The sequence below is a fragment of the Akebia trifoliata genome, chromosome 8 (assembly GCF_017979445.1).
Source record: "Akebia trifoliata isolate Shusen 1 chromosome 8, ASM1797944v1, whole genome shotgun sequence".
NCBI lineage: Eukaryota > Viridiplantae > Streptophyta > Magnoliopsida > Ranunculales > Lardizabalaceae > Akebia > Akebia trifoliata.
In genome coordinates, this window is record NC_141382.1 from 40,160,603 (window position 1) to 40,176,676 (window position 16,074).

The 16,074-nt window shown below is 38.5% G+C and overlaps 1 protein-coding gene across 2 annotated transcripts in view; it reads left to right on the top strand.

The window, feature by feature from the left end:
* Positions 1 to 16,074, top strand: part of GSL10 (glucan synthase-like 10) — a 91,073-nt gene that overhangs the window by 73,214 nt on the left and 1,785 nt on the right. For both annotated transcript variants that reach the window (XM_086452007.1, XM_086452006.1), the window contains exons 44-51: positions 1,161 to 1,319; positions 3,705 to 3,818; positions 3,910 to 3,998; positions 4,084 to 4,242; positions 4,324 to 4,426; positions 14,486 to 14,605; positions 15,585 to 15,635; positions 15,737 to 15,919. In XM_086452007.1, the coding sequence (XP_086308133.1) occupies positions 1,161 to 1,319; positions 3,705 to 3,818; positions 3,910 to 3,998; positions 4,084 to 4,242; positions 4,324 to 4,426; positions 14,486 to 14,605; positions 15,585 to 15,635; positions 15,737 to 15,919 (978 nt within the window). The remainder of the gene's footprint in view (positions 1 to 1,160; positions 1,320 to 3,704; positions 3,819 to 3,909; positions 3,999 to 4,083; positions 4,243 to 4,323; positions 4,427 to 14,485; positions 14,606 to 15,584; positions 15,636 to 15,736; positions 15,920 to 16,074) is intronic.

A 16,074-nucleotide genomic window follows, 5' to 3' on the forward strand; every position in this document is an offset into this window, starting at 1 on the left:
GCACCAAGCTAAACCAACTAGTTCTTGATTGATATTATTACTTATTAGTACTAAATAATTAATGTATTTTAACAATTAAAAGTTTTGATGTTGAGTGGGCTTTGGAGAAGGATCAGCTTCCAAAGCATTAGAGTGAAGTTTGAAAACGAGAGGAGCACCCTTAACAGAAGAATCTGGTCACTATCTAACATATCTGTCCTTTCCATTGTTACATACCATGATAAACAATTTATTTGTCTTTCATTAATTGACATTGTCTTTTACAACGGTGGCTAGTAGCAAAGGGAATGTGTGATGTCATGTTTAAGAGACAGTATCGCAAACTTTATTTGGTTAAATGATGTTGGGGCACTTTTCACTATAGTTGGCTCTTGATTGTTGACTCCCGACTTGTCCATTATTGCCTCACATGAATTTTGATCTTGAACTATGTATCACTAGCAGCGAAGGGAACGTGTGATGTCATGTTTAGGAGACAGTATTGCAAACTTTATTTGGTTAAATGATGTTGTGGCACTTTTCACTATAGTTGGCTCTCGATTCTTGACTCCCGACTTGTCCATTTTGCCTCACATGAATTTTGATCTTGAACTATGTATCACTTGTAGTGAAGGAATGTGTGATGTCATGTTTAGGAGACAGTATCACAAACTTTATTTGGTTAAATGATGTTGTGGACTTTTCACTATAGTTGTCTCGTGATTGTTGACTCCCGACTTGTCCATTATTGCCTCACTTGAATTGTGATCTTGAACTATGTATCACTTCGTATTGTATTGGTAGTTTTGAACTAGGTCCATCCTTTTATTTTGACCTGAAGGTCCTGAACACTATACAGACTAGTTAGTTATCAGTTTAAAAAGAGGTCCAGAACATCTTCCTTACATTTATAATCTTTATCGTAATGAGTCTTTTGTGGGCTTCCAATTTAATGTTTCTTGTATAATGATTAATGGAAATAAAAATATCATGGTTCTTCAACTTCTTTTTCTACATGTTCTTTTTCCCCGTTTTTTTTTCCCTTGCTTTTTTTTTTTTTTTTCTGCCATGCTTTCAAATTGGTTAATGCACATATTTTGAGTAGATAGTTATAATTGAATTTCACTTTATTAGTTTCTTCTCTCACATCATGTTGAAACTAATGCACGGTCTTGTTTCAGGCACTCTCTGGAGTTGGCGCAACTATTCAGATACAAGCTCAGATAATGGATAATACGTCTTTGACTGCTGCTCTCAATACACAGTTTCTTCTCCAAATTGGTGTTTTTACTGCCATCCCAATGATCTTGGGCTGCATTTTGGAAGAGGGTTTTCTCAGGGTATATTTATTTTTCTTATCTCACTGAAATAGAGCTCTTTTACTATTCTTTATTGAAAGGTTTAGTGCATAATGCTGTCTGATACTGTGATCATGAAACATCCCATGTTAACTGTAAATTCAGGAAAACATAATGTGCTCTCGTTTAGGAGGTTTTGCAGAATGCTTGAAGAATATTAGATCTCTGTGATGCATCATTGTTCTCGAGATTATCTGATATTTGATCAATAAAACCCTCAAATCTAGTCAAACTGATTTTTTTAAACATGAATGCTTACTTTTGCCAGCATTTTCTTTGATATTTATAGAAGGTTTTATATACTTGTTATTGGCCATCTAAGCTTGTTGACAATTCCAGGGGTGTTAAAGCATCTAATTATGCCACAAAACCATAAATCCATCCGAGTCTGACCAAGAGTTATCAAGTAATTTGAGTCTGCTCATACAAAATTTGTCAAAAATGGTTGTTAGAGTCTCTTCCCTTAATGTTTGCGTCCAAACTATCACCAATTTCCTCAAAAGTATCACTCACTAAATGCAACAATCTCCCCTAAATGAGATAGTATTCATGCAGGTATGTGATGCTAGCACACCCAATTGTACGAATTCACTTTTTACACTTCTTCTTATGCAATGCTCTGAATGTGCACATTTCATGATTATTGATCAAATTTGTTTCCTTTTCCACTACCACCACTTTCCATGTGGAATCGACTTGAATCTTGAAGAAGTAATGCATATAGTTTGCTTCCTTGATGCTCCATGGTCTGCTAAACAGAAAACAATTAGCGTGCTACTTGCCCCACCCTATTTTTAGTGACTTGTAATGTAGACTATGTTGCATCATGGAAGCTTAAATGAAAATAGATTAGAAGACTAGAAGTGAGCTTAAATGGGTATATAAGTAGGTTAGATTATTTTGTTAGTGGCTGGATGTTTCGGGTATTTTTTTTTTTTTTTGGGGGGGGGGGGGGTATATTTATAGGAATAGGTTAAAATAATTTGCCCAATGGCCAAAATTTTACCATTGAACAATATGGCATTGCATACTTTTGTATAGGATTGCATGATGACCTAACGGACACTAAATCGCGTATGCCAACAGATACCAGGAATGGCATATGCGGTCACATGTGACAACTATATCGAGAGCTCCCCTACCAGATATTTTGCTTGAAAGAATGACATGATAATTGGATGGCTGTGTATGAAAAAATACCTATATTTGGCCAAAGTACCAGTACCTATAGGATACAACACAGATATTGGTAGGATATTTCTCTTATTTATAGCAGAAGTCACACAAAAATACTAGTGTGTCAGTAACAGTTTAAATCAATTTTTCAATATTATTGATCTTAGTTTAACTATTGTATACCTTCTATTCTATGTTTACACACAAGTTTGTTATGCTCTTCATAATAGCATATATATGTTCAAGGATCCATGTCAGAGACTTTAGGGAGTGAGTATGTTACCCTTCTTAATGTATTATATCAGTATCATAGATTTTGGAAATGTCAACTTGTATCTCACTTCTTATTAGGACATCCGACATCATAGGTTAGATCCTAGCCAAAGTACAGCTCATTGAATTGTGAATGGAATTAGTTTGTAATCCTCCTGACCTTAGCAAATCAAGAAATATATTATCTTGACGAATATGAACAAAGTTAACATATCGGCATTAAGTAAATTTTTTTGCAAAAGACAAAAAGGGTTTAAGTGGTGTTGTTTTCCATTATTTTGTAATTGAAGTTCAAAATTAAAATTCAGATTTTATTTTAAATACATTTATTTCAGAAGACATTTTTTAATATGACCATTGCTACGTAATTCTATTACATTCTCGTTATTTTGGAAAGCCAATAATGTTGTTTAAAAGGTTGATATAACTTCTATGGCTTATATGCCTTTTTTGCACTAGCCTAAAAATTACAGGATTGAATCGCCCACAATGCCCGAGCTATAGCATTATAATTTAATGCTATATCATTTTATAAGCCGTTTATTGAATAATTATGTGATCTTCATTTTTAGACAATGCTATGCTTTTTGGTCTCCATAGGAATTTCACGTTATCTGATTAATTTTTCTAATGCTTCTCAATCTCAAGAGAAATTTATAAATTTAGTTCTTGATGAAGTTGGGAGTTGGGACATTACTCAAATGTTCATTTCTCAAAATTTTATCAGCATCTTGCAATTAAGTCTCTTCATGAATCATGACTTACTGTATCTTATATAATGATATTCATATTATCTAGCTGCCACATGGAAGCCATTTCTGCACCTATTCCATAATGAAGTTTGCATTAGTATTGAAGTAATTTTCTTTGCTTTGACTATAAGTTATGACTTATGATGTCATGTGCTTCCTTCTGCAGGCAGTTGTCAGTTTTGTCACAATGCAGCTTCAGCTTTGTTCCGTCTTTTTCACATTCTCCCTCGGCACGAAGACTCATTATTTTGGTCGGACAATTCTCCATGGTGGTGCAAGGGCAAGTTCGCACTCACTTCTCCTGCTTCTTTTTTCTCCTTTTGAGATGGGAATAATTGATCGATTTTTATTTTATTTTTATCACTAAACAGTATCAAGCAACTGGTAGAGGGTTTGTGGTTCGCCATATAAAGTTCTCAGAGAATTACAGGCTTTACTCCCGTAGTCATTTTGTTAAAGCGTTCGTAATCTCTATCACTCTAACATTAATGCATGTATTGAAACTGGAGCAATTTCTAAAACAATTTCCCCCTCAAAATGTGTAGATTTGAAGTCGTGCTAATGTTGGTGGTATACATCGCATATGGATTTAATGAAGAGGGTGCATTAGCCTATATTCTTCTTACTCTTAGCAGTTGGTTCATGGCGCTTTCTTGGCTTTTCGCTCCCTATATGTTTAATCCATCTGGTTTTGAGTGGCAAAAGTAAGTCTTTTTTTTCTTTTTTCTCAATTTAGGGTTTTATTTTTTGGTATTAACAAATCATATTATGTTTGTCCTTTTCAGGACAGCTGAGGACTTCAGAGACTGGACAAATTGGCTTCTTTATAGAGGTGGAATTGGAGTTAAGGGAGAGGAAAGCTGGGAAGCTTGGTGGGATGAGGAACTGGTATTCCTTCTGTCTCTAGATCTTTGCATTGTAGCATGAACCTTTTTTTTTTGTGTGTGTAGGTAACCAGTATTTATGTTGAAAGAGGTGAAGACTACAATCTTAAGAGGAGATATTTCCCTCACAAAGTAATAAAACAAAAACATGGGCTAAAAAGAAAAAAATACGAGGGGAATGCCCCCACCGGCCTTCTTTTCCCTCCCACAGACACTTATTCATGAATCAGAGGCCCTCAATTTAAAAAAAAAAAAACTTCCAGTTCCAATTTAATCTTGTGATTCCTTTTAAATAGAAGATCACTCGGAAACAAGTTACTCTGGCCTTACGCACAGTCGAATGCTCCAGACTACAATCTATGAAGATCCATTTGTTATGCTCCTTCAAAATGCCCCAATACTGAACGCGACAATTCTCATGGAACTTATATCACCAATAAGCAAAGAAGCCCCATCTCTTTAGGAAATACTCAATAACTTCCAAGCAACTAGTGGAAAATACTCCACACAGCTCGAGTTTCCTTGTAGTGGATTAATAACTGATTAATGAACTCCTTGTGCTCCTTGAACATCGTGCATTTTTTTTAATCAACTGACGATGATTTAAGTGAGCTACCATCAATATATTATCCAGAACAACCATCCAAATAAATGCCTACATTCTAAGGGAGATTTGTGACTCCTTAATAGATATCACACATTCTTTCCTCTGAAAATCCCACTGATCAATCACGCCCACGCCCCCGCCTGCACACACACAATGCATGCACGCTCTGCTCTTCCCAGAGCAACCGACTAATCAATTCCTCCATTCTAAGAGAGATCTGTGACTCCTAAATGGATAAAACGTATTCTTTCCCTTGAGAATCCCACCAACCAAAATTAAAACACACATTTTTCTTCCTATAACCTAATCTTCTCATCATTCCCCATCTTGAATGAGACAACAACAATAACAAATTCCTTGTGAACTTTCAGAATCCATTTTTTTTCAACACCTATCCTTAAATGAGATCACTTCCTCTCACTCAAGCCATCAATAAGACCTCATGTTCGTGACCTACAATTCTTTTCCATTATAAGTTTTCTTCCATACTGAATCTTCACAACCATTTTACCAAGTGTGCCTTATTCAAAATTCCCTTTTTTTTTTTCCGTTTCTTTTGATAGTTCCTTATCCGGTTTTCTCAATCTTGGGAATTCATTGCCTCCAAGTTATTTCTACCAACTATATTCTGTTTACCAAATAGACTATATTTTTTGACATAGAGCTAAAACACAAACTTGGTAAGGTGCTGTTTATCAATGTAATCCTCCTACCAAATGGAAATAAATAAAATTAAAAAGAAGTAATAGCTTTTATCCAACTTGCCAACTTCTTTTCCAGACTAGGCCCCAAAGCCTTTTGGATATGGTATAATCCCCTCTGGAAGGCAGAAAAAATTCTGAATTGTTCGAGCTTACATACCAAGCTTCTAAGAGATTTTGCTACTATGGTAACTAATTAGAAGAAAAGACGTGGTCACCTTGCCTCAAGTCTTGGAACTCCCAATTAAACTTCCTGATGAGATATATATATATATATATTTTTTTTTTGAAAAGGTATAATATATTGATAAGGGCAAAAGATACAAGGAGGCCGAGAAAGCCTCCCGAGAAACAAAGAAAAAAAACTACAATCTCAGTGATTACATAGAGAGTGCCATCTAAATACGAAATCAACAATAGAAATTCCCGCAAATTCTATGTTCTGTTTGGACCAAAGGTATAAACAACCCAAGATCTCCAAGAAAGTCACATAAAAGCTACTATTCTTGTTATTAAACACTCTGTTATTCCTCTCTTTCCAAACCCCCCAAGCGATAGCCGAAGGAAGCATAGCCCACAAGATCCGCTTTCTGGTATGAAAAGCAGTACTAGTCCATTCTTCTAACAACGAGGAGAACTTACGGGGAAAGACCCAATTGATACGGAACAGGTCAAGGAAAGTTGACCACAAAATATAAGAAAATGAACAATGGACTAAAATATGATCAACCGATTCCCCATCACTCAAGGAAATGGGACAACAATTGGGAGTAATCCAACCCCGCACTATCAAATTATCCAATGTAAGGATCAGACCAAGGGAAGCCAGCCAAACGAAAAAAGAAATTTTCGAGGGGACTAACCTGGAGCAAATGATGAGTCCTGATAGGGATCGTTCTGCACACGGAGTGAGCCATTTAAAGAAAAACTTGACAGAGAATCTCAAATCCTTGGCCCATGTCCATTCCCACTTTTCCTGTTCGTTGTCATTGAGGTGGACCGTATGCAAGAGATCAAGGAAAGATGCCACCTCAGTTAGCTCCCAATCATTGAAGTTTCTCTTAAACCCCAAATCCCAAGTAGGACTGGATTCATTGCAATTCAAACACTGCTGGATAGAGCAATTCTTCTTAATAGAACAAGCATACAAAGACGGAAATTGAATTGCCAGAGACGAGGTGTCACACCATCTGTCCACCCAAAATCTAACTCTATCTCCCAAACCCGCTTTGTACCTAAACCCTTTCTCAAAATCCTCGCTCACTTTAAGAACCCCTTTCCAAACACTACACCCATACGATTCTTTAGACTTGCCACTATACCAACCTAAACTCCTTCCCCATACTTGGCCCTAATAACCTTCCTCCACAAACTATCCCTCTCCTCCCCAAATCTCCAAAGCCATTTTCCTAGAAGCTATTAGCTAGTCTAAGCCCCTTAATACCCAGTCCCCCATTCTTCTAGGGCTTGTAGATCACTTTCCATCTGACCAAATGATACTTCTTCATGCCATTCCTGTCATTCCACAAAAAGTTCCTCATTAGCTTTTCCAATCTAATTTCGACGAACCTTGGAAGCGTGAATAATGAGAGAAAGTATACTAAAATACTCGTTAAAGTGCTCTTGATCAAAGTAACTCTCCCTCCTTTCGACAAATAATTTGCCTTCCACGTGCTCAACCTTTTCTCCAATCTCTCAATTACGCCATCTCAAATTTTGATCCTTTTGTAGGGTGCTCCCAATGGTAATCCCAGATATGACGTAGGCAGGGTATCATACCCACAACCCAAAGTTGCAGCCATCACATGAATATCATTTACCTCTCCTACCCCAAATAGCTTACTCTTCTGTAAGTTATTGTGTAATCCTGACATCGCCTCAAAACAACATAATAGAACTCGGAGCACCCTCACCTGGTCCTTTGAATGCTCCAAAAAAAAAGTGTATCATCCGCAAATTGCAAGTGGGAGATAAGTGATCCGTTTTTCACCCTAAACCCCAAAAGCTTACCTAAATCAACCGCTCTTCTGAATAATCTACCCAAGGCTTCCGCTATAATAAGAAACAAGAATGGGGATAAGGGGTCCCCTTGCCTCAATCCTCTCGACCCCCTAAAAAAACCAGTCGGACTCCCATTATCAAGAATCGAGTAAGAAACCGTTGTGACACACTTCATTATCCACTTAATCCATTTCTCTCCAAAGCCCATCCTCTCCATCATGTACTCTAGGAAGTCCCAACTCACATGATCATAAGCCTTTTGTAAATCTATTTTCCCTATCATCCCCTCTTCCTTATTCTTAATCCTAGAATCCAGACACTCATTCGCCATCAAAACTCTGTCTAGAATTTGTCGACTCCTAATGAAAGCCCCTTGCTCCTCACCGATCATACTAGGGATAACTATTTTCAACCGTGACACTAGCACTTTGGATATAATCTTGTATACCGAGCTCACCAAGCTGATGGGTCTGAAATCTTCTATGCTATCCGTCCCGGCTTTCTTGGGAATTAGAGCCACACAAGTGCTATTCAGGCTGTAATTCATACACTCCTTATCTTGCAGTTCCTTGATGACCTCCATGAAATCTCTCAAGACGATCTCTCAACAATATTTGAAAATTTCCATATTAAGTCCATCCGGTCCCGGCGCCTTATCCCCACTCATCGAGAAGACAATAGACCTAACCTCCTCCTCCCCTATTTGTCTTTTTAACCACACCCTGTCCTCTTGGTTCAAACACTTGGAACTCTAAATTATCCGGCCGCGGTCTTAAGGATTCCTTTTCCTTATACAAATCTTTGTAAAAACTCACCACCCCTTCCCTAACTTCGTCCTCTCCTACCCTCATGAAATCTTTGATGTTGAGATTTTCAAGCCGCTTACTTCTTCTATGGAAGTTGGCGACTTTGTGAAAGAATTTAGTATTATTATCCCTTTCTTTCAACCATTTGACCCTCAACTTTTGTTTCCAACTTATCTCCTCCATAAGCGCCACTCTTTAGAATTCCGATTTCAACTCCATTCTCTTACTTCTTTCTTCCAAGCTCAAATCCCTTTCTTCCTCCTTTCTGTCCGAAGTGTCAATGTTTGTCAAAATCTTCTTTTTTTTCTCTTCGATACTTCCCAGGACCTCTTTTTTCCATGTTTTCAATTTATCTTTCAGAAATTTGAGCTTCTTCTTAAACACAAAACCTGGCTTCCCTATTGAGGGGCACTCATTCCACCAATTCCTAACAAGATCTAAGAAGCTTGGTTGAAGCAACCACATGTTTTCAAATCTGAAAGGAAGAGGGTACTTTCTAGGGTGACCTGCTTCCAAAAAAATAGGCATATGATCAGAAACAGGGCTAGGACTAGCTGATTGAAACACATTTTGAAACTTTTCCTCCCACTCATTATCAACTAGAAACTTGTCTAATCTAGACATCCTCGAATTACCTTGGTTGTTTGACCACGTGAATCGTCTCCCCAGAAGAGGAAGATCCATTAAGTAGTGGCTACTTATAAATTCATTGAAATTTCTCATCCCCTTAGATATGTTTGATCTCCTGTTCTTCTCGTGGGTAAATCTGGTGACATTGAAGTCTCCTCCCAGAACCCAAGGTTTATCCCAATAACCTGCAACATCTTCAAGCTCCTCCCAAAATTGCTCTCTCTCCCTATTGATGGTTGGGCCATAAATCCCTGAAAACACCCATTGAATATCATCGTTCCGATTCCTGCACAAAATAGAAATTGAAACCACCCCTACTAAATTATCTGTCACTTGGATCCACTCTTTGTTCCACATCATAAGGATACCCCCGGCAGAACCTATGGCAGGAAAGGCTACCCAATCAATGTTTCTCCCCCAAATTTCCTTGATGATCATTTCATCACAATTAGCTAATTTCGATTCCTGAAGTGTGACAATGAGGGGATTTTTACTCTTAATAAAAACCTTCACTGCTGCTCTTTTTCTTCTGCTCCCCAATCCCCTAACATTCCAAGATAAAACTTTGAGCGACATTAGACACTTAACTAAACCCACCGCTACCAAAGACACCTACCTCTTCGCCGACCTAACCAACGCTTTGTCCGCTCTTGGCTTGATTAAACTCCTTGTCATCTCCAAGGGGGCGACCACCACCAACTCATTATTCTCGCCATCCCTATGGCTTCTGATTTCCTGAGGGTTCTCGTTGTCTACTTGCTCCTCCTCCTCAATTCCGACAGCTTGATTGATACGTCTGAGTTCCTCTTCTAGAATAGTTCTATCTCGCGAATCCCCCACAGCCACTCTCAAGATCAAGGAAGACTCCCTATCCTCTATCTCTGAGACTAATCCAAAGTCTTCTGCCAAAATCAGCGCTTCACTAACTAGCCATTCCATCATCTCCAACTCTGTCCTGACCATCTCCTCCTCACAAGTTTCCATTATTGACTTATCCATGTCTCTGTCAACCCAATTTCCATCACTGTTCACCTCTGTTTGATTGGCAACATTCCCCTTTCTTGTTATCTGATTTGAGGGTAATGAAACTAGAGCTAACTGACGGTCATCTGTCCTATTCTCCCTTCTACCTTCCATCTCTCGAACAAGGTCAAGGGAGTGGGAAGATTCGATGGGTGCTGAAGGAGTTTGAGACCTGTACTTAGAGAAAACAACACGTGGACCACACAACGGAATATATGTAGAAGAAAGCAGTGACACTAACGCATGACAGTTATGACCGCTAAAATGGAAACACTCACCAGGAGACACCGAAAAAACCTGAGGAAGGGAGAATGGGCCAATAAAAACTTTCACGATTAAGGTCCTCATGGTCCTACACTCGTCCAGTCTACTGTTTGGGGTTTTCGCAACTTTCGAAACAACCGAGTGACGCTATAGATCAGCTCACAATCTATCCCAGATTCTAGACGCCGCAACTAGATGATGTTTAACTTGCTCCTCTCCATTTTTCTCTTGCCTTGGAGCTTCTAGTGTCTTCGTTGCCTCGTAAGTCCCGATCACCCGCTCCCTTTCCGTTTTGTCCAGTTCTCGTCGAATATTTGACCATGAATCCATCGCCTCTATGGTATAGTTAACTACTGCCCCATGCACAGGCTGCATCCAGACTTCCAAATGCCCCTCCTCAAACTCCTCCACAGCAACACTTTCAAGTTGCTTCGGTTGAACCTTTGGTGATGATGATGATGATGTTCGCGTCGCCTTAACCACCTTCTGACTGGAGATGTCGCTGGGATAGTCTATTGGAAGATCCCTTCGCACATATTCGAAACATCTCTCCATTCTTATCCCCGCCTCTAAGTCCCCTTTATGAGTTAAATTCTGCCCAATCACTCTAATCTCGTTCCCAGCTTGATCTGTAACTGCGTTCACAATGGTCGGAGTGTCCTCAGCTTCGATTTCCCTCCAAACCTCCTGATCTGTATCCTTGTTTAGATTTCTGTCTATAGAACCCAAAGGCTGAGGAGATAACGATTGTGTTACCTCTTTAACTCCCTCCTTAAAGTTCTCATAAACTCGATGACGCAAAAACAACATCCGCGGGCCTTCTTCAAATTCAATCCATTCCTCGTCGTGATCGGGCCTGCTCGAATTTTAGTCCTCCTAAGTTTCTGACCTGCTGTTTTCCTAACTGGGCATAGGCCTGAAATTATTGTAATCTTGTTGTTGCCCAATGGGCCTTCGCAGCCCAACCCAGTATCTCCCTTATACCCATTCTTGACTAATGTGGATAGCACTTCATCCCCTTGGGCCTCTACACACCCAGTCCCAACTAGGCCTGAAGCTTTCATCACCTTGCTATTACCCAATGGGCTCGCACAACCTAGCCCATTGTCGTCTTTGTATCCATTCTTGGTTGTGGGCCGAGCATCATCACCTTGGGCCCCTTCACACCAAGGCCCGATACCTGCTTCATTGGGCTTGGTAACCTCCACTAATCTGTTCTCACGCAACCACCTAATATAGGCTAGATTACGAGCTGCCTTTCTAAATAACAGCACTGTATGCACGTTTTTTGCAAATTGACGGCAAGGCTTCAGCTTTCTATTTCGAGCAACACTTGTCCCTAAGCATTGACAAGATTTGAAATTTCAATGGGATCTCACGCAACCTCCGCCCAGCTTTGATACAACCCTATCTGATTTGTTATTTTCAGGTTTCTTCTTCTCCAATCTTCCCACAATTTCTACTGGCTGTAAGTCTTTATCGTTAGCCTGGATATCTGTCTCCTCTGCCGTTTCGACCCCATGATCTTCTCCTATCCCCACCTCTACTACAGATTCCAACTTCTGAATATCTTCTCCTGCCACTTCGACTCCTCACTTATACCTGAATCCATCAACCCATAAATACAAACCACGTGGCATCTTCCATGGACTACATCCTACCTTAAGCTTCGCAGTGACCAGTCTCGCACAACAAAGAGTATTCGTGTCCACTTCTAGGAGTCCGCCTAACTGAGTACCAATCTTTCGAAAGGCGTCGTTGATCCATAAATGGAATGGCAAACCACTGATGCAGACCCAAGTTCCCTTTTCGTTCCAAGTTGGTTTTAAAGCATTGCGGTCCGCAAACCATGGTCGTAAATTGAAGAGATCATTCCCTGCCAAAACTGTTCTCCTTAAGTTTACCTTCTGGAATTTTGTTATGTTACCCACCATCAGAATCTGAGTATTTGGTTCCCATGCTAACAATTTTATCTTCGTAGACTCTGGCAGATATTTCTTCATTGTAGAGAAAAATTCCTCCCATTCTGCTTCCATAGAACTCGAACTGCATATGAATGCCCATCTCCATTTGCCGAACACAATCCCATTGTTGTGAGCTTGCTTGACCTCACGACTCTGGCTCTTCTCCTCTCCTAACGAAGCAGGAAGCTCTATCTTAGACTCGGTAGTTTTATTGAAAACCTTCCCCCACGGATTAACTGGCCCACCCTCCTTCACCGGGTCCTTCATCTTCATCTTCTCTTCCGGGATTAATCTTGTTTTTACCGCTAGACTTACTTCTCCCCATCCATTTCCTCCTACCCCTGCTGGGAACACTATCCCACGTGATCGAAATTTTTCCGAAAACTGTTGGAGCTTCAGGTATCTATCATACATATTTTGCTCTCCTTGAATCAGAAAGATTCTACCATCCTTCGAATACTTCACCTTGTAGATTTTCGATGAAGTTTTCTCCAATTCAAGTTGCTTAGCTACCCATAGTGCTTCTTCCTCCAAGAGCTGAAGTATAGATTCCAATCTTCTTCCTTTCTCCTTAATCTCCATCCCTCTCTTGCGATGGATCCAAACCTCGTTTAGCTCGAATACCTTCCGTTCTGCCGTTAGCTCCTCACTTCGCTGTTTCATCCTCACTATGTTTTGAAGAATTTCTCATTCCTGATGAGATATTTACAAGTGGAAAAAGAGGTAGATGATACACTTAAAAACCCATCAGTAATATAGTCAAAGAAACTCCACTCCACGTGGCATGTGGTCAATGAACATGAATTTCAACTATTTCATAATAAGTTAACAAATTAAATGCATAACAATGTATGTTGTTGCTGACAAATGTTGTATTACCTAATCATGTAGGATCACTCCTCTCTAGTCCTTTCATATAATGGCCCAGGTCGCACTTTAATTTTACTGCTATATTTCAGGGATCACTGTTGTAATCCGACAATATGCCACCATGCTAATTTTAATATCACAAGCATGAGAATGTGCATAGAATCATAGTTTATCTATGGTGACTATCAAAAATGTATTCACACAGATTTTACATCAAAATGTTTAAGTTCACATGTCCCATAAAAAATTTTAGAGAAAGACGTGTGTTCTTCATTGTTTTTCCTAAATTTGTGATCATATTTGTTAGTTAAATTTCTTTACTGGGATGGTAGTTTTGACTTCGCAATTGCTTTTCCTGGCTAAAATCCTTAGTTACAAAGGAGGGCCTACGTATGCACTAATACAACAGCAGTGCCTAGGTGCTAAGCATTTACAAGTTCACCTAAACATGTAAAATCAATGTTACAAGTGTTTTAAGCTTTAGAAAAATTAACCATCATTATCATTGTTATAGTTGGTGGTGGTGGTGGTGGTTGTAGTGGTTTACCCTTAGTGCCCCAAGTTTTCCATCAGTGCACCAATGGATTCTGTTAAGTTTTGTCACTTTAATAAATCCTCCTCAATTTCAAAGTAATGTTAGCTTGCACTTAACCTAGCCACAACATTGTGCCTCATTCTCTCCCATTGCACTATGCAGCTTCTCTTGTAGATGTATACCTAGAGTCCTAGACCTTGTTTGCAAAAAATTGTGTTTATGTTGGAAAGTGGAAGAACAAAATGGATTCTGATTTTGACACCACGTGGTATTGTATATGATACGAACATGAAATCATGGTGATTGATACTACAAGATATATTTAATATATCATGTTTTGGGAATTTATCGTATGTTAGACATTTCAAAGTGTTGTTTACCCATCAAATGAAAACATTTGATATTTGTGCCGTGAGTATCAGCAAAAAATTATTTTGAAGTGTAAATTCATTCTTATGTAAATATTCAAGTCCTGGAGAACTGAGCCCTATCAATTTTTAGTTATAGTTTATAGGTTATTGTATCATTATAGAACCCAGTCATGACCTTAATCTTTAATGAATGACCTGATAGGGTATGCTTTATGGTGTTTTGTTACTTCATTGTGTTTTTACAACGTTTTTACTATTCCTGTTAACAGTTATACTATATCACATGTACAGGTACATATCCGAACATTTGGGGGGAGGCTAATGGAGACTATCCTGAGTTTAAGGTTTTTTATTTTCCAATATGGTGTTGTTTACAAGCTGAATGTATCTGGAAGTGATACTTCATTGACGGTATAAATCCTCTTCCACAAATTTCAATATCTTTAGTTAAACTTATATTTTATCAACCATCATTAGTCTTTTTCCACCAAGTTTGTAGACAACTCATACATTCCTTTTTTTTCACTCTGTTATCGATTGTTGTCAGTCTCTTCTAAAATCAATTTTTTCTTAAAATTGATATGATTGAAATATTTGAACATCTGTTAATTATTGACAGCCATAACCAATTTCTATACCAAAAGTTGATTGAAAGTGAGTATTTTCTGAATTGCAGTTTGGATCGCATATTCCTTTTATTCGCCTGCTTTCGTTGAAAACTGGGTGAAATTTTTGCCTACTTTCTTGAATGGCTAACCCTAGATTGACTTCCCAGATATAATTATCGAGTACCAAAAAGAGAAAAAGAAAAAGAAAATCTGTATTGACCTAGTACAAAGTTATTCATGTCACTAGATACATTTCACATGATTGCATGCTCTGGAGTCAGCTTTCTCTTATATTTATTTAGTAATGGAAAGCAAATGAAAAGCTTTCAGGATTTTTCCATGATGATGGATTGTCTGATTTTGGGGGTCCATATTTTGTCGATGTACCATCGACAAGATTCTTAGGATTTAATGCTTGTGGTTCTATCTTTTGAGCTTTTCTCAAAGGATGTTGGAACATACCTGCTTTTGGTTCTATCTTGGCGGCACCTTATAGTTAGGTAGTGCATTAGATTCCTGATGTTTGGAGTATCTTTGTTATGATAAATGGTTTATAGTCAAAAATAAAATTTAGTTCTGCATTAAACAGTAAAATAAAATGAGCCAAAAAATTAGCTAGTAAAGAAAAAGCTTTTTTCTTCAACATGTAGATTTAAGTCACTTTCTGTTTTATCTTGTCATTTGTTCCATTGCAAGTTTTGCCTTGCACATACGTTAACCAGGGTAACTTGGAAAGATTGACTGCAAATAATTTCTCCTCGGCTCATTTGTAATATTTGTAGGTATTTGGCCTGTCATGGATCGTTCTGGTTGTGCTAACAATTCTCTTCAAGGTGTGTTATATAACTGTGCAATCAAATATGATACCGCAATTTTTAGAAGTGAGTGCAGCTTCTGATCTCTAGTTATAATCATCTCATGTCGATTTTTTCAGGTGTTCACCTTCAGCCAGAAAATATCTGTCAATTTCCAGCTGTTGTTGCGCTTAATCCAAGGCCTCTCATTTATGCTAGCCACGGCTGGTTTAGCCGTTGCAATTATTTTTACGGACTTATCCGTGCCTGACATATTTGCATGCATCCTAGCATTTGTACCGACCGGATGGGGAATTCTTTCTGTGAGTTTCCTGCAACATTTGTGATACTTTTTTCTCTTTAATAAAATATTGGGTATTTCTAGGCATATACACGGCGGACGGCATATGTTCTTAGAAAAATCAAACCTAGCTTTTTCTTACCACACTATAGCGGTCATCACAATAATATATGAATA